Source organism: Vicugna pacos, chromosome 5 (assembly GCF_048564905.1).
Source record: "Vicugna pacos chromosome 5, VicPac4, whole genome shotgun sequence".
Lineage (NCBI taxonomy): Eukaryota > Metazoa > Chordata > Mammalia > Artiodactyla > Camelidae > Vicugna > Vicugna pacos.
The window spans coordinates 49,881,675-49,905,131 of NC_132991.1; the positions used below are offsets into that span (position 1 = coordinate 49,881,675).

General features: G+C 36.1%; 2 protein-coding genes across 5 annotated transcripts in view; both read right to left on the minus strand.

Annotated features, from left to right (window-relative positions):
* The window catches only part of TTN (titin), a 264,646-nt gene that overhangs the window by 116,191 nt on the left and 124,998 nt on the right, over positions 1-23,457 (minus strand). For 2 of the 4 annotated variants that reach the window (XM_072961227.1, XM_072961226.1), the window contains 23 exons: positions 23,050-23,124; positions 22,280-22,399; positions 21,659-21,736; positions 20,664-20,732; positions 20,393-20,476; positions 19,953-20,249; positions 19,044-19,124; positions 18,185-18,262; positions 11,926-12,009; positions 11,549-11,632; positions 11,382-11,465; positions 7,682-7,765; positions 7,298-7,381; positions 7,131-7,214; positions 6,903-6,986; positions 6,687-6,770; positions 6,471-6,554; positions 6,260-6,337; positions 5,787-5,870; positions 5,236-5,322; positions 4,883-4,960; positions 1,819-1,929; positions 416-484 (listed from right to left, as the gene is read on the minus strand). The exons of the other annotated variants lie outside the window; for them this stretch is intronic. In XM_072961227.1, coding sequence (XP_072817328.1) covers positions 416-484; positions 1,819-1,929; positions 4,883-4,960; positions 5,236-5,322; positions 5,787-5,870; positions 6,260-6,337; positions 6,471-6,554; positions 6,687-6,770; positions 6,903-6,986; positions 7,131-7,214; positions 7,298-7,381; positions 7,682-7,765; positions 11,382-11,465; positions 11,549-11,632; positions 11,926-12,009; positions 18,185-18,262; positions 19,044-19,124; positions 19,953-20,249; positions 20,393-20,476; positions 20,664-20,732; positions 21,659-21,736; positions 22,280-22,399; positions 23,050-23,124 — 2,145 coding nt within the window. The remainder of the gene's footprint in view (positions 1-415; positions 485-1,818; positions 1,930-4,882; positions 4,961-5,235; positions 5,323-5,786; positions 5,871-6,259; positions 6,338-6,470; positions 6,555-6,686; positions 6,771-6,902; positions 6,987-7,130; positions 7,215-7,297; positions 7,382-7,681; positions 7,766-11,381; positions 11,466-11,548; positions 11,633-11,925; positions 12,010-18,184; positions 18,263-19,043; positions 19,125-19,952; positions 20,250-20,392; positions 20,477-20,663; positions 20,733-21,658; positions 21,737-22,279; positions 22,400-23,049; positions 23,125-23,457) is intronic. 4 annotated transcript variants of the gene reach the window in all.
* LOC140696532 (uncharacterized) lies at positions 7,856-11,073 on the minus strand. Its single transcript, XM_072962059.1, has 17 exons — positions 11,064-11,073; positions 10,844-10,945; positions 10,648-10,731; positions 10,449-10,532; positions 10,250-10,333; positions 10,051-10,134; positions 9,852-9,935; positions 9,656-9,739; positions 9,457-9,540; positions 9,258-9,341; positions 9,059-9,142; positions 8,863-8,946; positions 8,664-8,747; positions 8,468-8,551; positions 8,269-8,352; positions 8,071-8,154; positions 7,856-7,959 (listed from the first exon to the last, which is right to left on the minus strand). The coding sequence occupies exons 1-17, from the start codon at positions 11,071-11,073 to the stop codon at positions 7,856-7,858; spliced, it is 1,392 nt and encodes a 463-aa protein (XP_072818160.1).

A 23,457-nucleotide genomic window follows, 5' to 3' on the forward strand; every position in this document is an offset into this window, starting at 1 on the left:
AAGGAGAAAATGACTTATTTTTAGTGCTTATAACACTGGCTAAAATAGTGTTTTGTTCACATGAAATTCCAAAGCTTTCTACTACTAGCTCTCAGAATTTTAAGCTAAGATGTGCCCTGATAATTAATTTTAGCTAATCAGTAAAATGTGATTTTTTTTTAGTTTAGGAAAATGCAAGACGACATACATAGATGAGACAAAGAAAACAACATCTATTTATGAACGGATGAAATTGATGGGAGACAAAGAAAGCAACACTCATGAGCCAGGACCATAAAAGCTACAGAAACACAAGGAATCAATGAGACTATTCTGATGATCTTAAAAAGAAGAAGAAGAACATTCTGAGGAGTGGGAAGAGCAAGGAGTCAAAGGAACGGACACTGCTATGAGCATTTTCTAGACTGTGAAATACCTTTCAGAGGTTTCAGCTCCACTTTTTCTGGAACCTGTGGTTTTTCAGGAACTTTCTTCTTCGAAACAGCTTCAAAGAATATGATCTTACTTTTATTATTTGTATATTTAGACTGGCCTGAACAAATTATTAAATACTTGCTCCAAGAATCAAAACCAAGCTTTGCTTAGAACCCCAAAGCAATAATAACAGCCAAGAACAGCCACTAAAGAACATACAGGAAGCGTTTAAACCATGAAAACAGATTGCTGTTTTACTCCAAAGTTTAGTAAGTTCAAGTCTGGCTGAGAAGGAAGATAATTTTTGTTCTTTGCAGGAGGAAGAAATTTTCCTTTGCATATAAATTTTACATGAAGGGAAATGTATTTAAGTTTGTGTCCTCATGGAATATCAGTCAACAAATGGGTAGCCTTTTAAGAAGTGCCCACTTTTTCTGTGTCTGCTAAAATGCCAGAAGCTCCCCCTATAGGCCAGGAGGATTGTAGAGAGCCAAGAATCAGTGGAAACCATTCTTACTTTGGAAGATTCTGGTTTTTTCCATGTATAGGTGAGTATGGGGAAAGTGCGCATCTAAGATTATATCTAGATTATTTTAGATTGGAAAAAAATCTCATGGCACCACAAATAAGACATGTTATTAAAATAAAAAGAATACTGTGATTGGCTAGTTTATTTCAGCTTTCGAAGATGTTATTTTAAAAATTAAGTAATATTGAATCAATTCAAAGAAAAACCTACATGCAAAGAGAATGAAGGTAAGTTTAACAATAGGAAGAGATGCCGGGTGTCAAGTGTATCCATAACCACTCTCTCTGGCTATGCTGAGGATGATCACAGAACACAACTGGGCTTTTATTGAGTTGCAAAAAAAAGGCAGAGGGAGCAGTGACAGGTGGTTCATAAGTCATGTACCTTTCATGGTATATAAACATAGCTATTGGATACCATAAACATATTACTCATAGTAGATTTAAAAGCATATGCAATTCCTTAAGAATACAGTTTGACTTTTGTATAAGTTTGTTACTGCAATATTAAAAATACCTTGCAAAGTGTTCTTATACATTCCACATGCACAAGATCCCAAAGATATGCATAGCAACCAGGCTTTGAAATCAGAAAATCCCTTCACCCCACTCCACATGAGAAAGTTAGTCCGACAGCCCTGTATCCAGATGGCCAGGATGAAGCTAACACTGGTGCACTTGTGACACCCGGTGCAGCAGGCGTGGCCTGACAAGGCACCTAGGGCAGCATAACACACCAGTCTCTATCCAAGTCCCACAGCTTGATCATGTCTGAAAGTACACACTTTTAAAATACATTTCTTGCAAGCAGCACTTCAGATGACTGGATAGAAGTTTGAAGCACATTAATAAAACTTTGGAAGTGGCATTTTATACCTTTAAGTTGGAATATTTTCTCCTTCACATCTTCCTTGGGTGGAGCAGGAGGAGGAGCTGGGGGCCTTGGTTTGAGTTTTGGTTTCTCAGTAACCTTTTCAGGTTCAGGTTCTTAAAAAGAGTATTTCAGGAGTGTTAGTGCGTGGATATGTTAATTGGTATGTGGATGTACAGTATATTCAATAGAAATTTAAGTACATTTATGAAGAAGAAAGTCTGCTTTTTTGGATACATAATATTGGTATCCAACATAAGACATATGAATATCAACACTGTACATAGATAATGAGAAACAGAACACAGGCACTGATAACAAAGGAAGCACCCATATAAACCACATTGATGTGAAATACACAGTACAAATGATATGAATACACAAGCTGAGATGCACATTTAAAACAGAACATTTTACATACAGGTGTAAAGAGACCTATACACGTAGAACAACGTAAAACTTATATACATATATCAAGATGAAGAACATGGTAAGGAAGATCTGAGTCCAATGAACTGAATACCTTGTACTGGTATTTCTTCCGGTTGTGGTTCAGGTTCAGGTTCTTCAGGCTCAACATACTTCTCAATTTCACGTTCTTTAAAGAATGTTGACAAGGATAAGAGATTGTAATGTAAAGCTCTTCCCAAAGACTCACATAGACGCAAAGATCACGATCGTAAGAACGAAAATATACAACTACAAATTCGCTTACATAGAAAAAGAGGTAAGAGTTCTATTTTTGTGTACTCAAATCTTCTATTAACTAATTTATTTGATGTATGTTGATGGCAGATGAGATGACTTTTAAAATCCGGGGTTGGGTTATCATTTGAGGATCCAGTTATTCCAGTTTTGCCTCAGTAAACTGTATCTTTTGGAATTTCTAATTACCATCAAGATAATCAAAGATTCTACTTTAAAAGAAGTATAACAGTTTGAAAAATGAAGCCATCAAACATGTGCTGGAATGCTTTTACATATAATTTCAGGAAGGAATGTCACACTATAAATACTTTTGTATTTCTAACAGGATTTTTCACAAGATTAAAAAAATTAGAATTTATATATATGTAAATATATGTATATATACCTTCAACAGGGGGAGTCACTTTTCTACCAATGGTTATGGATGCTCTTTCTTCATATATTATTTCCTCAGGAGACTCTTCAACTTAAAAAACATAGTATTTGACTTTAGACTGAATTCAGAATAGAATACTGCAGCTGCTAGTTCTCAACATATCAACTTAGTTATACTCTATAACACATTCTTGGACTCCAATACCAGTAACTTCACTACACAAGACAGACAACAGATAGATACAAAAGACCCATCCACAACCAAAGCAAGATGATGAAGATGATGGTCATCTTTCCAAGATTTACAGAGCAGCCATGTACCTTGGACAGGTGGAGCTTCTGGTTCTTCAGGTACAGGAACAGACACTTTCTCTTCTGTGATGATTTCCTTGGGAACTTCAGGCACTTTAAAGACATTGATTTGTTTACCATTAAGAATTTAGAAGATGTGCAAGATTCTGCAAAGAGCATGCAAAGAATACATGGGAAAGAACTTCATCTTATAAGACTTTGTGTGGAAAATGGCTTTGAAGGTGTGATGCCCTTTGGGACATCCTAATTTTATAAATGAGTCTTCACAGCCTTCTTCACTTACTTCTCATCCTCTGTGTATCCTTAAATGTAGATGTTCCCCACTGGTCTAACTCTGATGCTTTTAAAAATTCGCTCTACATTCTTTGAGCAATCACTCCTGCTCTCTCAGCTCTTATTTCCATGTTGATGACTTCTAGATCTACCTCTCTAGCCCTGATCTCTTTCCTCACTTCCAGATGCACATTCCCAATTTTTATACCTGAGAAGTGAAAAATATATTCACTATCTTCTAACATCAGTTCAGGGACCCAGTGAACCGTTCTCGTGGCCATCTAGGTTCAAACTTTACAATTATCTTGGGCTCCCCTATGTCCCTAATTGCTCTGATAACAGACACTAACTTGATCTCCATCTCTCTCAAATCCAGTCTCCTTTTCCATTTCTATCACCACTGATCTCATCCAGCTCTTAAAGACCTTAAGTAACTGCAATAGCTCTTTTCTATTATCATTGTCTTCTAAGAGTTTGAACTGCTGCCAGTTAGCTGAAGCCCAACTCCTATTAGTCTATACACCTGCTTCAAAAACTCTGGAACTTCCGACTGCCCACAGACTAAAGTACGTGCCTTATACTGGCATTTCCAGAACTCCAAAATATGACTGTCATCTTTGTATCCAACCTTATCTTTCAGGATAGGCTGGATTTCTCCTGCTTGTCTATCTCTTTTTCTCTCTTTGTCTTAATTATTTCCCCCTTTTTTCTGTAAAATGTGTTTTATAAAAATACTTATACTTCAGTATTTTTTGCTCTAAGAACTATTATTAAAATGTTCAGACAGCATTCAGAGAAATACATATTTTTTTCTTCATGGTAGGTACCTTTTTCTCGCAGGACTGCTGGTTTTTTGGTAACAGGTACAGGTTCTTTCTTTACTGGAACAAGTCTCTTGGGCAGCTCAGACACTTTGAAGATATTAGTTTTATTTTAAAAAGAGTATTTAAAGACATTGAAAAAAATGTTAAGATTAAAGAAACTATACTTAAGAGAGCAGCATCAAAATTAATGAAAACAAAGTAAGGACATTTTTGTTCCTAACAGTGAAGACAACTCACTGGATTCCACTTTAAGATATCAGAGTTTTTTTTAAAAAAAATTATGATGTCAGTGATGATGTGAATACCTTTAACTTCTGGTGTTTCAGGCTTCTTAACCACTGGGACTTTCTTCACTGGGACAACTTTCTTTGCCATCGCAGGTACTTTAAAGATATTAGTAGAATTTAATAGTATAAAATCACCAGATGCAATAGTACACATTAATTTGACAAGTCTGTTTAGCACTGTAACATATAGATGACAGTCAAACACATAATACAGCACAATACATAATAAGGGAAGAGTGTCAAATTTTAGACAGCACACACAAATGAAGTAACTATTTTACTGTAAGTACCTTTAGGAGGTGGAGCTTCTGGTTTTTTAATGACAGGAACTTTCTTCTCTGGAACAATCTTCTTGGGTTCTTCAGGCACTTGAAAGATAGGAATTTCTTTTAGAGTCAGATGATTACAATGAAAAGTTTAACGCTATGAATGAATAAAAAAGATCGCACTTATTTCTCTGGTATGCATATTGTAAAATTCTGTAGGACCAAAGTTTTATGTGTACAAATGACTTTTATTTTTGCCAATAAGGTCAAATGTTAAGTAAGGAGATGGAAGACTGACATTTTACCTTAACTAAGATATATAATAAACATAAAAATCAAATGATGTATTTTCCCATAGGGTGGATCCTGTCTTGTACCTGGTGGTGGGGCTTCTGCCTCCTCCTCTTCCACAACAGGAACTGGCTTTTCCTCTTCAGGAGCAATTTCCTCAGGTTCTTCATAGACTTTAAAGACAGAGTTAATTTTAATTCAATGTGCAGAACTATATTCTAAAATGCACAGAATGTGAAACAGTAAATAGTAATCTTGTTTTCTTCCCTTGTTTTGATGAGTATCTTATTTTTGTTAAGATGAACTCTCTCTATGCACTGATTTCTGTTTCTATTGATTTGAATGCTGGAAAAGCCCTTTTGGTGTTTAATGTCATCTATAGTCATTAGTTCTCTCATCCTACTTTGTGTGTACATTTGAGACGCTTTGTTTAATTCTGCTAATGATGCCCTATATAGAGGCTGCTAACTAATTACTCAAAATAGATTTGAGCTCAGAACTGATTAAGAATGATGAAGCAGAACAAATAATTAAAGAACAGAAAATGACCACGATATACTGAATTAGAAAAGAAGAGGAACAAGGCTTAAATTAGAAATGGTCACAGTGGCAAGATCATTAATGGTCTTCTGTGTACCTTCTGGAGGAGGAGACTCTGCTTTTGTGGGGACAGGAACAGCTGGTTCCTCTTCTAAGACAGGTTTCTTTGGCACCTCTGGCACTTAAGAGATATTAGTTAGTTTTACTTCTGGGTAGTTCAGGAGTACATAAAATGTCTAACATATTTAGTTTACATCTAGTTCAAACAACCCAGGGACAGATCCAAGAACAAAATTCATAATTAGGCCAGAGATCTGTTCTTGGATCCACATAGCGGTGAGAAAATGTGGCCCATTAAGATTAACAAACCTGTGTTAGTAAACTCTTATAATACACCAGCTTAAAAAAAACAATGATATTACTTAAAAGATTTAAAACACTAAACATCCAATATAGTAGATCTGTAGTTGTAAATATAAGATGTTGACAAACAAAAGGGTTTCCTATAATAAGCCACTTTTGAGACCAAGAGTAAGTCCTTTTCTGCAGAATCTCTTTAGTGACATGTACCTTTAGCTGGTGGGACTTCGGGCTTTTTGGGAACAGCTACTTTCTTTTCTGGAACAACTTCTTTGGGAACTTCAGGCACTTTAAAGATATTAGCATTTTAACATTATGAACAATCACTTGTAAGCATTCATCACATTTACACAGAACAAAACACTTTTTAAGAGATGGAGGCTGTATCCACCTCCATCAAACAATGGACAGTTACAAGTACCTTTAGCAGGTGGGACTTCCGGTTTTTTGGGAACCACTGGAGGCACTTTCTTTTCAGGAACAACTTCCTTGGGCACCTCAGGCACTTTAAAAGATATTAGTTTAGTTCTTAGCTCAGAGTTTCCATGACATAACGGAAAACATTAAGCTGAGTGGTGGAACATAGCATTTTAAAGATAGACATTTTTCTGTAGGAAGTAGTGGCAGTGAGAAGTACCTTTCACTGGTGGTGGTTCAGGTTTTTTGGCAACAACGGCAGGTGGTTTCTTTTCTGGGACAGGTTTCTTAGGTGGCACGGTCACTAAGGATATTACAATTTATGTTTTAGAATCAGTGAAGAAGAGTGAGAAAAAGGAGGGAAGCTCATCATGCCCAGGATTTTGAGGACAAGAAGGGCAAGACGGACTACAGTAGCCTTGCGGCTGGCCAGTACCTTTTGGAGGAGGAGTGGGCTCTGGCTCTTCCTCAGCTTCAGCTGGAGGCTCTTCTGGGGCAATTTCCTCGGGCTCCTCGAGCACTTTAAAGACACAAGCTCATTTTAATGCTAGAATTGACTAAAAGTATATGAAATATTTTGCAAAAATATTTTTTGTTTTTACAGCACTAAGATGAGTGTTTTAAAAAAACCGAAACAAACCAGTTTGGAGAGTTTCATGATTACCTGCAGGGGGAGGACTTTCCGGTTTGGGAGGAATAACTTCAGGCACCTTCTTTTCTGGGACAGCTGCCTTTGGCACCTCGGGTACTTTAAAGATATTAGTATTTTCACGATTAGACAGAGTAAAGACAGACAGACAGTGTCAAACACAGCAATATAGAGGTGACTACCTTTGGCAGGTGGGACTTCTGGCTTTTTAGGAGGCATCACAGGCACTTTCTTTTCAGGGACAACTTCCTTTGGAGCCTCGGGCACTTAAAAGATATTAATTAAATTACATTTAGAAGTTATGAGATCACTAGAGCAAAATATTTTCAAGAACAGAAGAGTTAGTCTTTTTAAACCTAAGGTTGATAATAAATACCTGTAACAGGTGGGACTTCTGGCTTTTTGGGAGGTGCCACAGGCACTTTCTTTTCAGGGATGACTTTCTTGGGAGCCTCAGGCACTTAAAAGATATTAGTAAAATTACATTTAGAAGTTATGAGATCATTGGAATAAATAATTTCAAGAGCAAAAGAGTTTTATCTTCTTAAATCTAAGGTGTCAGGTACCTGTAACCGGTGGAACTTCTGGCTTTTTAGGAGGTGCCGCTGGTGTTTTCTTTTCAGGGACAACTTCCTTGGGAGCCTCAGGCACTTAAAAGATATTAGTAAATCTACATTTAGTAGCTATGAGATCACTGGAATAAATATTTTCAAGAGCAGAAGAGTTATGTCTTTTTAAGCCTAAAGTTCATGACAAATACCTGTAACAGGTGGAACTTCTGGCTTTTTAGGAGGTGCCACAAGCACTTTCTTTTCAGGGGCAACTTCCTTGGGAGCCTCAGGCACTTAAAAGATATTAGTAAATTTATATTTAGAAGTTATGACATCACTAAAACAAAATATTTTCAAGAGCAAAAGAATTTAATCTTCTTAAATCTAAGGTGAGTGACAGGTACCTGTAATAGGTGGAACTTCTGGCTTTTTGGGGGGTGCCACTGGTGTTTTCTTTACAGGGACAATTTCTTGAGGAACTTCAGGCACTTAAAAGATATTAGTAATTTTACACTTAGGTTAAAGAGATTGATGGAATAAAAGTATTTCCAAGAGCAGAGGAGGTATCTCCTCTGTAGAATATGGACTGGGGTGAAAAATACCTGAAACTGGTGGGGCTTCCGGTTTTTTGGGTGGTGCCTTGGGAACTTTCTTTTCTGGGACAACCTCTTGGGGAACTTCAGGCACTTGAAAGATATTAGTAGTTTTACAGTTAGGTTAATGAAGAGCAATGGGCTAAAATCATTCTCAAGAATTGAAGAGACATTTCTTCTCCAGGATAATGTCTGGGCTAACATGTACCTGTGACAGGTGGGGCTTCCGGTCTTTCTGGTGGTGCCTTGGGAACTTTCTTTTCTGGGACAACCTCTTGGGGAACTTCAGGCACTTGAAAGATATTAGTAATTTTACAGTTAGGTTAATGAAGAACAATGGACTAAAACCATTCTCAAGAATTGAAGAGACATTTCTTCAAAATGATGTCTGGGCTAACATGTACCTGTGACAGGTGGGGCTTCCGGTCTTTCTGGTGGTGCCTTGGGAACTTTCTTTTCTGGGACAACCTCTTGGGGAATTTCAGGCACTTGAAAGATATCAGTAGTTGAACACTTCAGTTAACAAAGGGCAATAGACTAAAACTGTTTTCAATAGCAGAAGACATAGTTCTTTTGCAGAATGAGGGCAGGATCAACATATACCTGTGACAGGTGGGGCTTCCGGTTTTTTGGGTAGTGCCTTGGGAACTTTCTTTTCTGGGACAACTTCTTGGGGAACTTCAGGCACTTGAAAGATATTAGTAATTTTACAGTTAGGTTAATGAAGAACAATGGACTAAAACCATTCTCAAGAATTGAAGAGACATTTCTTCAAAATGATGTCTGGGCTAACATGTACCTGTGACAGGTGGGGCTTCCGGTCTTTCTGGTGGTGCCTTGGGAACTTTCTTTTCTGGGACAACCTCTTGGGGAATTTCAGGCACTTGAAAGATATCAGTAGTTGAACACTTCAGTTAACAAAGGGCAATAGACTAAAACTGTTTTCAATAGCAGAAGACATAGTTCTTTTGCAGAATGAGGGCAGGATCAACATATACCTGTGACAGGTGGGGCTTCCGGTTTTTTGGGTAGTGCCTTGGGAACTTTCTTTTCTGGGACAACCTCTTGGGGAATTTCAGGCACTTGAAAGATATCAGTAGTTGAACACTTCAGTTAACAAAGGGCAATAGACTAAAACTGTTTTCAATAGCAGAAGACATAGTTCTTTTGCAGAATGAGGACAGGATCAACATATACCTGTGACAGGTGGGGCTTCTGGTTTTTTGGGTGGTGCCTTGGGAACTTTCTTTTCTGGGACAACTTCTTGGGGAACTTCAGGCACTTGAAAGATATTAGTAGTTTTACAGTTAGGTTAATGAAGAACAATGGGCTAAAATCATTTTCAAGAATTGAAGAGACATTTCTTCTTCTAAATGATGTCTGGGCTAACATGTACCTGTGACAGGTGGGGCTTCCGGTTTTTTGGGTGGTGCCTTGGGAACTTTCTTTTCTGGGACAACCTCTTGGGGAACTTCAGGCACTTGAAAGATATTAGTAATTTTACAGTTAGGTTAATGAAGAACAATGGACTAAAACCATTCTCAAGAATTGAAGAGACATTTCTTCAAAATGATGTCTGGGCTAACATGTACCTGTGACAGGTGGGGCTTCCGGTCTTTCTGGTGGTGCCTTGGGAACTTTCTTTTCTGGGACAACCTCTTGGGGAATTTCAGGCACTTGAAAGATATCAGTAGTTGAACACTTCAGTTAACAAAGGGCAATAGACTAAAACTGTTTTCAATAGCAGAAGACATAGTTCTTTTGCAGAATGAGGACAGGATCAACATATACCTGTGACAGGTGGGGCTTCTGGTTTTTTGGGTGGTGCCTTGGGAACTTTCTTTTCTGGGACAACCTCTTCGGGAACTTCAGGCACTTGAAAGATATTAGTAGTTTTATGGTTAGGTTAATGAAGAACAATGGGCTAAAATCATTCTCAAGAATTGAAGAGACATTTCTTCTCCAGGATAATGTCTGGGCTAACATGTACCTGTGACAGGTGGGGCTTCTGGTTTTTTGGGTGGTGCCTTGGGAACTTTCTTTTCTGGGACAACTTCTTGGGGAACTTCAGGCACTTGAAAGATATTAGTAGTTTTACAGTTAGGTTAATAAAGAGCAATGGGCTAAAATCATTTTCAAGAATTGAAGAGACATTTCTTCTCCAGGATAATGTCTGGGCTAACATGTACCTGTGACAGGTGGGGCTTCCGGTCTTTCTGGTGGTGCCTTGGGAACTTTCTTTTCTGGGACAACCTCTTGGGGAACTTCAGGCACTTGAAAGATATTAGTAGTTTTACAGTTAGGTTAATGAAGAACACTGGGCTAAAATCATTCTTAAGAATTGAAGAGACATTTCTTCTCCAGGATAATGTCTGGGCTAACATGTACCTGTGACAGGTGGGGCTTCTGGTTTTTTGGGTGGTGCCTTGGGAACTTTCTTTTCTGGGACAACTTCTTGAGCAGCTTCAGGCACTTGAAAGATGTTAGTAAGTTTAGAATTTAGGAATAGTGAAGGCATATACTATAACGATAGTGAAGGGGACAAGACAATATATATTCTTAACACAGCAGTGGGAATAAATACCTTTAGCAGGTGGAACTTCTGGTTTTTTGGGCACAGCCACAGGCACTTTCTTTTCAGGTACAACTTCTTTAGGAACTTCAGGAACTTTGAAGATATTAGTATCTGTTAGTTAGAAACTAAAAAATAGGGATATCGACAACACATTTACCCAAGCAAATGCCATTTGTGAAACTGGCAGACACTTCTAAGCACCCTTTTCCCAGCCCCCTGTAACAGGTACCCAGCAACATGGAAGGATAAATACCTTTAGCAGGTGGAGCTTCTGGCTTTTTAGGAGGAGCCACAGGCACTTTCTTTTCAGGGATGGCTTCCTTTGGTGGCACCTCGGGCACTTAAAAGATATTGGTAATTTGTGTTTAGAGAAGGTGAAAATAATTAATCACAGTATCATGTAATCATACACCAAGATATTTTGGATAACTGCCGACTCTTTTTTCTTTAAAATTATATCACCTTTATGTAGTGGAATTAATACATGTAATTTTTCTTGCAAAAATAGCAGTTATTTTTCTCCCTGTTATGTTAGCATTGACTTTACCTGCAGGAGGAGGACTTTCCGGTTTGGGAGGAATAACTTCAGGCACCTTCTTTTCTGGGACAGCTGCCTTTGGCACCTCGGGTACTTTAAAGATATTAGTATTTTTATGATTAGACAGAGTAAAGACAGACAGACAGTGTCAAACACAGCAACATGGAAGTGACTACCTTTGGCAGGTGGGACTTCCGGCTTTTTAGGAGGCATCATAGGCACTTTCTTTTCAGGGACAACTTCCTTTGGAGCCTCGGGCACTTAAAAGATATTAATTAAATTACATTTAGGAATTCTGAGGTCACTGGAACAAATATTTTCAAGAGCAGAAGAGTTACATCTTTTTAAGCCTAAGGTTTGTGACAAATACCTGTAACAGGTGGGACTTCTGGCTTTTTAGGAGGCATCACAGGCACTTTCTTTTCAGGGACAACTTCCTTGGGAGCCTCGGGCACTTAAAAGATATTAGTAAAATTATATTATGAGTTATGAGATCACTAGAGAAAAGTATTTTCAAGAGCAGAAGAGTTATCCTAAAGTTTGTGACAAATACCTGTAACAGGTGGGACTTCAGGCTTTTTAGGAGGTGCCACAGGCACTTTCTTTTCAGGGACAACTTCCTTGGGAGCCTCAGGCACTTAAAAGATATTAGTGAATTTACATTTAGGCGTTATGTGACCACTGGAACAAAATACTTTCAAGAGCAGAAGAGCTATATCTTCTTAAACCTAAGATTCATGACAAATACCTATAACAGGTGGAATTTCTGGCTTTTTAGGAGGTGCAACAGGTACTTTCTTTTCAGGGGCAACTTCCATAGGAGCCTCAGGCACTTTGAAGATATTAGTAAATTTACATTTGAGTCACAAGGATCAACAAAGACACGAAGCACACTTACACAGCAGAAGCACTTTTCAGGTAGCTAGCAAGGCGGTTCCTTCCATAACCCTCCCTCTCCCATCCAGCGGAGCTGTAAGGAATGTACCTTTGACAGATACAACTGCAGGCTTCTGGGGAGGAGGCAATTTCTCTTCCCAGACAACTTCTTCTGCAGCCTCAGGTACTTTAAAGATATTAATATTTTTATGTTTAGAGGTTGTAAGAATCAGGACAAACAGGAAACACATTGATATAGGAAAAGACATTTTCCCAAACTTCTAGCAACATATACCTTCATCAGGAAGGACTTCAAGCTTTTTGTGACGAACCACGTATGTTTTCTTTTCAGGGACAATTCCTTGAGGAGCTTCGGGCACTTTAAGAAATTAATATTTTAAAATTGAGTGTTGCAAAGATCAGTAGGAACAATAAAATAGTTTCAAGACAAGAAGAGTTCTTTCTTCTTGAACTTGCGGGAATAGGAACTTGTACCTTTAACAGGTGGAGGTTCTCTTTTTTTGGAAGGAACTCTTTTTGCAGGAACACCTTCTTGAACATCTTCAGGCACTTAAAAGATATTAGTATTTCACATGTCAGAGTTAAAATGATTATTGAAAACAGTAACCACAATAAGTTAGCAGATGGAGTTTTCTAGAAGCCTCGTCTCTAGTCTTCTCCTTGTCCCACCAATCAACTAAGTCAAATGGTAAGGTTAGTAGGATCTTTGAGAAGAGGGGCTCGCCCTTCTCCAGCACCCAGCGGAGTTCCTATGACACTGTAGGCCTGCCTCACAAAGCATTTCTTGAATGAATGCTTTTAATAGGAGGGTTTTCTGTTTTGATAGAAACTGTCACATATTTTCATTTGAGAGGGTACTTCTTGTGGAGCTTCAGATGCTTTAAAGATATTAGTATATTTACATGTAGGAGTTACGAAGAACATTAGAAAAACAGAGTCTTAAGAACAGAGGACAGATGACTTCTTCAGTATCTGTTCATAGGTGACATGTACCTTTCACAGGTGGAGGCTCTGGAGCTTTCAGAACATCCTCAGATACTTTCATTTCAGGAGCAACTTCATTCACAGCTTCAGCTAGTTTGAAGATATTAGTATTACACTGGGAGGTTAAGGGATCAGTGGAGACGTTAATGACATTAACAGAATCAAAGTAATTTTTATGGCTATAAGGATGCTTCCCTCAAGAACTGGATGAAGTATAAAGTCTTGAAGAAAGGAATCAAATCTGGTCTTTGTTTATTATTCCTCAGCTCCCTGGCACAATGCACCTAATGGGTATTTATTAAATAAATGAAGGAAGGGATGAAGGCATGAGTGATACCTTTAGTGGAAGGTGTTTCAATTTCAGGGGGAGCAGCCATGAGTGTTTCCTTTACAGGAATGACTTCTTGAGGTGATTCAGGCACTTTAAAGATATTAATGAATGGTATTTCAGAGTGATGAAGAGTAATGGGGAGTTTCAGTTGTAACTCCACCCACAGGAATGCCACAGACTGGGAGACCGCCTTGCTCCCTGAATCTAATTCTTTGGTAACAGTATGAATAGTTGATTATCAGGAGCTGTTTTTTTTTGTCCCCTCAGGCACTATCAATATTAGTTATTTTATTTCTTTGAATGGTGGGTGTATAGAAAATTAGATGATAGAAATTCAGCTGTAAATGAAAAAAACTGATTTTTAAAATAATTAACAATGCATAATTCTGTTATAAGTTTGAGGAGAATAAAACAGCTCCTTTCTTATCTGGAATGGCTTTATTTTGTACCCTCATCTTAGGCCCTATAAAAAGGTGATTGTTTTTCAAGTATAGGAGAAAGGAAAAACAACTAAAAGATTTTAGACTGAGGAAAAATCAGTGTTAAAGTGTTCAGATATTCTTTAAATTACAGAATATTAGGGGCATTGTGAAGAAATTGTTTTTCTGAATGTCTTAAAACATTCCCATCTTTTGATTTATCTACAAATATTCAAAATAGGAAAATGTAGGACTCTAAAAATAAAAGACAGTGAGAGGAGCAAATAAATATTCAGGGCAGAATTCCAGCTTTAACTGGTTTTGGTTTTAACTGCCTTGGTTTTAGAAGGCTCCCAGGTGGAGATGATATTACAGCTAGAACCGCTCCACAATGAATTTAATATTTTATTTTAAGTCATGTTTTTCTGAAAAAAATTTCTATGAAATTTAAGTCTTAGGGGAAGTCAGTTATTTCAAATTCACACACTTGTTTTTGGTAGTAAGCTTATTTTAATAGAAAAGCAATTCCAACTGGTAGTTGTATTATATCCTAGAATTTCAGTCCCATAGAGAGTTTAAATTTTTGACTTATGGTCTACAGCCAAGCACCTCTGTCATTTGAAGGCACTAGTTTCTGCTTTAAAGGGGGTGGGGTGAGCCAATTCAGTCTAGTTTCAGGGAAATAAATGTTATAAGTGAGCTCATGTAGATTTTTTTCTAGCTAGTCTGTATTTTATTTTTTAAGGAAACAGTAATAGCCATTTGCTATTGAAGAATCCATCTGCACATTATGTGTGTGTGTGTGTGTGTATATATATATATATATTTTTATTTTCCCCTAGAGGCCTCATAGATAAAATTTATAGCCCAAGCATTTCTATATGTATAAGTTAAGGATTTTTTCCCCTTTATGACTCATGGGAATATGCATATACTCAGTTGAGCTGCTGCTTTGGGGGAACCACTTCTCAGAAGTGACTTCTCTGGTAGCATCTGGAGCTTTAAGATATTAGTATTTTTACATGTGTTAAGTACAACTACAATCATGAGATAAGGAAGTCGACTTTCTTCTGGCTTGTACCTTTTGGTGGTGGTGTTTTTCTTCTTTTGGTAACAGGAGCTTGTCTCTCTGGAACACCTTCCTTGGAGACTTCTAACTCTTTAAAGATATTAGTATTTTTTAAGAGAGAAAAGGCAAAGACATGAAGACATGACTGACAAAGAAAGTTAGGTATATTAACAGATATTATAACTTTAAGTTAGAAATTTAATTTTTGTTCCCAGAGTTTATCTTTATTCATTGCATGAGTGGGACTTGACTCTGGGGGTAACTCATAGAAAGTCTTGGGGTATCTTAGGTGCTCTAAAGTTATTAATGTTTTAGCATTAGAGGCTGTGAAAATCTACACAAAACACTAAACATATTTTTCAGATTGACGAAGAAAGACTTTCTTATTTAGATTTCCATAACTAAGAATTATACCTTTAGTTGGAGGATGCTCTGGAATTTTGGGAACAGCCTCAGTTGACTCCACCTCTGGAAAAACGTCTCTGGTTGTATCAGGCTCTTTAAAGATATTAGTAGGTTTACACTTAGAAGTTGTAAAAACAGTAAATTATGTAACATGCAATTTTTGAGTCTTGAAGCCAAAGATATTCATCCAAGTTTGATGTTGCTGAAATGTACCTTTAGTTGTCGGTGTTTCCCTCTTTTTAGGCATAGTCACATATATTTTGTCTTCTGGAACAACTTTCTTGGGTGGTTCAGGCACTTAAAAGATATGAGTATAGTTATATTTATATAAATGGTGAAAGAAAGTGTTGAGTTAAAAAATGAGCCAAAAATAAATTTTCTTCCTACTAGATCATCGTTGTTATATACCTTTTGCTAGTTTGGTTTTTGTCTTTTGAGGATGAGTCACAAGTACTTTTTCTTCCAGAGTTGATTCTTCAGATACTTCATAAACTTTAAAGATATTAGTATGTATAAATCAGAGGCATTTCAAGGTAGATGAAGAATAGTATTAAGATATAATACAAAATAGACATCCATGACTCAAATTACTGGTAGTACGCAGACCCAAATTAGTGACAATAATGCACTGACTAGGAAAAAGCCTCATTTCCAGTTTTATGATACAGGACTCTCAGCACATTTTTTTAAATAAGCATAATAATAAAATTGAGGAATTCACTGACCAGGGACTACTATATAATTCTACTTTGCAGAAAGCTACTGGTAAAATTGTCCTATTGCTGTTAATTTTTATGGATTTATTCTTAAAAAACAGAGTCGATGTTGAGTTGCACATAAAGAGTTCTCCTGCATTTGACCTACTGGAAATTCATGTAAGCCATTTCCTTTTTCAGGAACCTAGTTATCTATATTTTCAAACCAAATCTAGTTTATGGTTTCATATTTAATATAAATGTGAAAGCCATTTAGGGATTAGAAGCAGAAGAGAAAAATAAAAAAGATTAAATATTTGGAAAATAAGGCAAATGAATAAAATGAAGACTTCTCCAGTTTTTAGAAAGGGAGACTGGCTGAAAATCATAACCAAACTCAAGTATAAAAAGGGTACTCAAAGGAGGGAGTTATCATATATATATATTTATCATAACCTGTTATTATAGGATAACAAACAATGGCTTTAAATTATAGATTAAAATAAATGGAAGAATATCTTCACTATCGGCATTTTCACTCTTCAGATTACTGGATAGTATTCTACTTAGAATATTTGATTACTCATATTATTTTACTCTTCAAATTAATCATACTTTTTCATGAAAGCAAAAAAAAAAATGGCTTGAGAATTCTTTTGAGGTTCTATTGGGCTTGTAAATCTATGGGTATTTGAGCAGCATTACCAAAATGTTTCCAACAGTTGTTGTGAAGAGTTTAAAAACACTAATGGTAAAGTATTTTGATTCTACAAAATCCAAGTAAAATATTACTCTGAAGTTAAAGTCAATTGCCTTATGGTCTGAAAAAATAAACTGCTTAAAAGCAGAAGACATTGGCTACACAGAAGACATTAACAAGACAAGACAATGACAAATTCAACAAAACAAATGACTTTTCTAAAACTGGGCAACATTATATGTACAAGACTATTCATTTTTTTAAAATAATGAGGAAATGTACCTTGTCTAAGGCTAATAGCCACTGAGATTATTTAATTTTAGCTGAATAATTTTGGCATGTTAGGCTTTTAGAAGATATTAGTATATTTACTTTTAAAAGCTATGAAGACAAACATGAATGAACCAAAGACAACCACCGATTTTTCTACACTCACTGTATATCGTTGCAGCTTCAGAAAGAACTATAGGTGATTCTTCTTCTTGAATACTTTTCTTATGCACTTCAAGAACTTCATCAAGAACTTCAAAGATATTAGTATATTAATTGTTATAAATAATAAATTTGATATTAAGGAAATAAAGAGACAAAATAACAAATATTTAACATCACACAGTCACTTTCAACCATGAATAACTAAACACAGAATCATTTCATGTTGTGACTAGTATCAGTGTATACCTTTAGCAGGTGGGACTTCAGGCTCTTCGGGAACAGCTTCACGAACTTTTTCTTCTGGAACAATTTTCTTGGGTACTTCACGTGCTTTAAAGATATTTGTTTGTTTTATTTTTAAGAATTTCATATATGGATATAAAATATCAAGACAGAAAGGGGCATCTGACAAGGAGAATGTCAAAAATGCAAAAGCTGTAGGTCAACTAAATACACAGTCAATGCATCTCTCTAGATGGCCTTGTTGATGAGTTCTTGATTCGTTATATTAGAAAGACTTGGCCCTTTGGATACAGCATCATTTTCTATCGTCATTTGGAATGTGTTTGTTTCCTGAGCTACTTGACAAGAGGTTCCAAAATGAATTATTTTTGAAAAAGAAATTGAGGGATTGGTCAATATTGCTTAATTATTGCTTAAGAAGAGGATCAATACAAACATTAACAAAATTTAGGCTTAAGCTTTTGTTCCCAGAGGGTCATCACAAAAGGGAGGATTACGTTACAGAACATTCATTGAAGTTTACATCATTCAACCAGATTGTTGCACTGAGGGGAGAATGATCTCTCTCTTTCCTCTCCACAGTGAGTAAGTAAAAGGAGTTTCATATTACTAGTGAATCAGCAAAGGCAGATACCTTTAGCTGGTGGGATCTTGGGCTCCTCAGGAACACGCACTTTTTCTTCCACCACAATTTTCTTGGGTACTTCGGGTACTTTAAAGATAGTAGTAATAATTTCTTTTACTTTTAAACATTCAAAAGATTGTTAACAAGTAGAGCAAAAGAGAAATGTAAACACAGAACAGAACATAGCCACGATAATAAAATACAGACATCACTTTATCAAATACATTATCGTAATTAAAAGGAATTAAATTTTGATAACAAATACAACAACAAAATCCAGGGGAATTTTCCACATAAGAATTATAAGAATTTGAAAGAAAAATGAATAAGACACCTTCAGCTGGTGCTATTTCTGCTTGTTTTGGTGGAATAATTTTTTTTTTCTTCAGTAATAACATTCTTAAATACTTCAGATACTTTAAAGATATTAGTATATATTGCTTATTAGATATTGTTTTTTATTTCTATTGTGAAATTCAAGAGGTTTAAAAGATCAACAGGGACATTCAACACACAGTCACTATGTCTTTATATTTACTAGGTCATTAAATTAATAATTAATAGGAAAACATGGATTTATCATTAAGCAAACTGGTGAGTATATAATCAAATAGTACCAAAGAAGGCAAACCGGGCTCACTATTTGGTTAGTAGGGATATTTGCTTTGGGTATTTTAAGTATAACAGTGACTTTCTTTTTTGGTAGAACTTCTTTTGGACCTTCAGCCACTTTAAAGATGTTAGTTTGTTTTAGACATTTCCAAAACACAAAACACAGACGAAAACACAAGAAGAATGCAAACTTGTAAAGCAGCCAAGGTGCTACTGTATGTAAATCTAGTTAAGTAATTTTTCACCAATAAAATACCTTTAGCCGGTGGCTCTTTTCGAGGAACAACTTTAGTAGGTGGTTTTTTTGGAGGGATGATTTTCTCGGATATCTCAGGCCCTTTAAAGATATTAGTTTTGGGTTTAGAATGAACTCTTGAAGTCTGATGGTGCATGATGACTAAAGTTAGTACCATGAGGGCTCATAAAATGCTTTATCTATTCCTATTTAAAAAATTTATACACATCTACTTCCAAGAAAAACTTGAATTTGATAAATTTCATCTGTATTGTAAATTTATCATGTGTTCTAAGCACACACACATTTCTTCATTTTACACACATATTATTAATTTGTTCAACATCTGTAGTGGTCTTGCAGAGAATGTATTTGCTTTATGGCTTATCATCAGAATATGCTAGAATGCAGGTGCTGCTACCACACTTCATTTCCTTCCTTAATGTTATTTCTCTAATGAAAATATATAATGGTAGAAGCTTTGGATAAGTAATTATCAGTTTGTGAATAGCTGACTGAACTGCTGACAAAACAATGGTTGTTTGGCCTGAACATGTAAATTCCTCAGTGAACTGAGGAGGTTCTTTTTCATTCAACTGATGACACTAGCCAGTTATTCTGGTACCTGTAACAATCATGTAACATCCTTACTTGGATTTTAAAAAGATTCCACAAATTCATACAATGGCCTCATTAGGTAAGTAGATAGCAAATATCATCTTGTTGGCTAAAATTACAGTCTGTGGTTAATCTCTACTCCATATCAATCATTGCCATCTAGTAGTTTAAATTCATGCTTAAAGAATTCCATGATTTTATCATGGAAAGTAAGTGGGTTGCTAGTGTTCCAAACTGAACGTGAAATGTGCTTAAAAAAAAAAAGTTAGAGCAACAGAAAGCAATTTGTGATATCTGCACAATTCCCTATACCTTTAGGTGGAGCTTTGGGTTTCTCATATACTTCCACTTCTTCAGCCTCTAAGACTTCTATTACCCTACGGACTTCTTCAGCTCTGTGGACTTCTTCAGCTCTATACTCTTCTACTTTGACGAATTCTTCTACCTCATGGAACTCTTCTTCTTCAAAATATTCCTCAACCTCATGGAACTCTTCTTCTTCAAGAGCTTCTTCCACTTGGGCTTCCACTACTTCGAACTCTGTTCTTTCCTCTACTACTTCCTCTTTGTGGAAAGCAACTGATATTTTTTCTTCAAGGACAGTTCTCCCTGAAAGAGCATCTATTTTAAGAGATTTGTTTTTCTTTAAATACAGCAGAAATAAAGAAGTAAGTTCAAAATATCAAATAAAAACAACTAAAAAAGGCTTTCATGCAATAATACATGAAAATCAAAGATCTTCCCCAAAGTACCTTTAGCTGGGGGAACAGCTTCTTTTTTAGGCACAGGGACTTTCTTTTCAGGGACTTTCTTTTCTGGGATTTTCTTTTCTGGGACTTTCTTTTCTGGGACTTTCTTTTGTACTTCAGGCACTTTAAAGATATAGTTTTAATATTTAAGAATGTCAAGAGCAAGCTTTCATAGCAAAAGACATCAAAAACAATCAAGACAAAGACATAAAACATCCAAATCTTAATGAAAAAAAGATGAAAAGAAAGTTCAGGTTAAAAAGAGAAGATGTACCTTTGGCTGGAGGGGCCTCCTTCTTCTGAACAGGAACAGGTATTTTTTCTTCAGGAACCTTCTTTGGCACTTTAAAGATATTAGGCATTTCAGTTAGCTGACAATACTCAATAATAAACATGAAATAAAAGCATCAGAAACAACATCAGTATTACAATAATCAGAGTCGAAAGAGCCACTCTGTACCACTGAACACCGATTTCAGAGGCAACAAAGATATTTTCCCTGATCATTCATTTGTGCTAACCCTATCTTTAGAAGAATATATGTCCACAAAGAATCTGTGCTATCCTATTTTGCTTTTAAACAGCAGGGATTACCAATACTGGGCCTACTTGTACTATTTTTAATTTGATGAAGGCTCTTTTGAAGAGATTAGCATCACAGAGCACTTAAGCCTTGATATAGGTGGCATGTTCTGCTGGGTGCTGTGGAGTCTGCTGAGGACATCTACTGTGATAGGGGCAGCACAACCCAGAGTCAGAGCACTACTGAAGCGTAACCTAACTAGGAAGCACTGAGAAATAGACATTTTGTGATAACCTTGAATGCTCTGGCCAGATATTCAAAAAGGGACATGAGGCTCTTTAAAATAATTACTAGCTAAGCATCAGCACAGATAATACAGTAGACATAATTATTGTAGTAATTATGTGAGAAGACTCCACTTATGTAATGGGATAAAATCTAGGAATTGAAGGTTGGGAAGAGGGGATCCATTGTAATGTATATAAGTATAGGCAGATGTACTATTGACATTTAAATTCTCAGCTATTTAAAATAAGAATCTTCTGGAATAATTCACACACACATAATCATTCATCAGCATTCCAAAAAAGGCTAAAACAACTGAATGAGTTATATTTTCACAGGTTCTAAATCAATATCATAAGTTTGCTATTTAAATAACTCTAAGAAACCAATGAAAGAAGATACTTCTGTTTTTTAAAAAGAAAATAAATGAAATTTATATTATTAATCAGGATTTGCTATACCTTTAGCTGGTGGTGCCTCCACTTTTTTAGGAACAGGAGTAGGTGCTTCGGGTACTGCTTTCTTAACCACTTCAGGCACTTAAAAGATATTTTATGGACATTTTGAAAAATGACATGCAATGAAAAACAGCCATATACTAAAAAAAAAAAAACCCAAAAAAACAAACCAAAAAACCCCCCAAACACAAAACACTGATTTATTTTTAAAAGCTATTAGCAACCTAAATAGTAATTGTATATATAAAGTACTGATGCTGAAAGAAAGATATTACTTGGAAATTCTATAAGCAACTATAGTATCAACTATGCAAGCAATTATCATAATCTTCAGCAATGATAGCCTAAGAACTATTCTAAAAAGTGAGCTCCATAGAAATAGATTTTTTCCCACCTTAATACTAAAGAAAAAACTAAGGATTGAAAACTGTGAGAAAGTATTACAATAGCATTTGGCCAGGAAAAAAAAATCAAAGTACCAATAACATAAAATTCTCTAATTGTGTCAGTAATAATTCATCTTCAATTTATTACTGATATGATATAAGAAAAATATACTGATGAATCTTAGGTGTAGATTTGGAACACCATCTTTTAAATGTCCAACTCATAAAAGCAGTGTACCTCTAGGTGGCGCCACCTCCTCAATCTCCTCTATGCTCGGTGGTTCCTCTGGGATCTCTTCTTCTGGAATAGGTTCTTCAGGCTCTTCAGGCTCCTCAGGCTCCTCAGGCTCCTCAAACACTTTAAAAAGATCATTATTTTGTAAATTATTTTTATAACTCACTTGAATATTAGACTAAAATGATATATCTGAAAACTGAGGTTGTCTGATCAAAACAAGTAACTCATAGCTCAGCCTTCTAAATTCATGGAAAACTCACTCATCCTTGAAAAAAGTCTTACGGGGTCTTCAAAATATGGTAGGCCCTTCACAGAATTTAAGCACTGGGAAGGACCTCACAGAGTACCTAGTTAAAATTTGTTATTTTTAATGGAGGGTTTTTTTTTTTGAGGTCAATCTCTTAGGGGTAGAAGTCAGATTTTCTGCACCAGTTACTCAGGCTTAACTGGAATTCCTCTTGGAAAAGTTAATCTCATAATTGCCAACCAACTCATCTGATGACGAATTTCCCATGGCAAATTCAGTTTCCCTTCCAAGATACTCATTATAGTAAAACAAACAACAAACAAACAGGCTAAGCATGCGAGAAGAGAGATTTGATAGGTTTTTAGTTTGCCTATCCAATTTCTATTAGGTGAGTAATAATTTCTTTTAGAGTCTGAATATGTTTATTTTCTGGAGTGAAATGTGCATTTGCCTTCTTAAAATTTTGGACAAAAGTAAGACAGTGATGACTTTGAAAATGCTGTTTTCTTAGAGAGTCATCTACCTTCAACTGGTGGAACTTCCTCTTCTTTGGGGACAATGATTCGCCTTTCTTCCACTTTCTTAGGTACCTCAGGAACTTAAAAGATATTGATTATTTTAGGCACTTAAAATGCAAGAACCAAGAAGAGTACATAAAGACTGAATTCCCCATTTTTCAACCCAAGAGAATAAACATAAGAACACACATACATGAGATGAAACACTGACACTGCACAGAATCAGTTAATGAGACACAAATAAGAGGTTTGTGGATGAAGATAAAGGGTCCATTAAAGGGATATTTTACCTTTTACTGCTGGAGCCACTACTTTTTTAGGAGGAGCAGTGGGTACTTCAGGAACTGGTTTCTTTGTCACTTCAGGTTCTTTAAAGATATACAAGTTTAGTATTTTTGTTTTTTAGGAGCAAC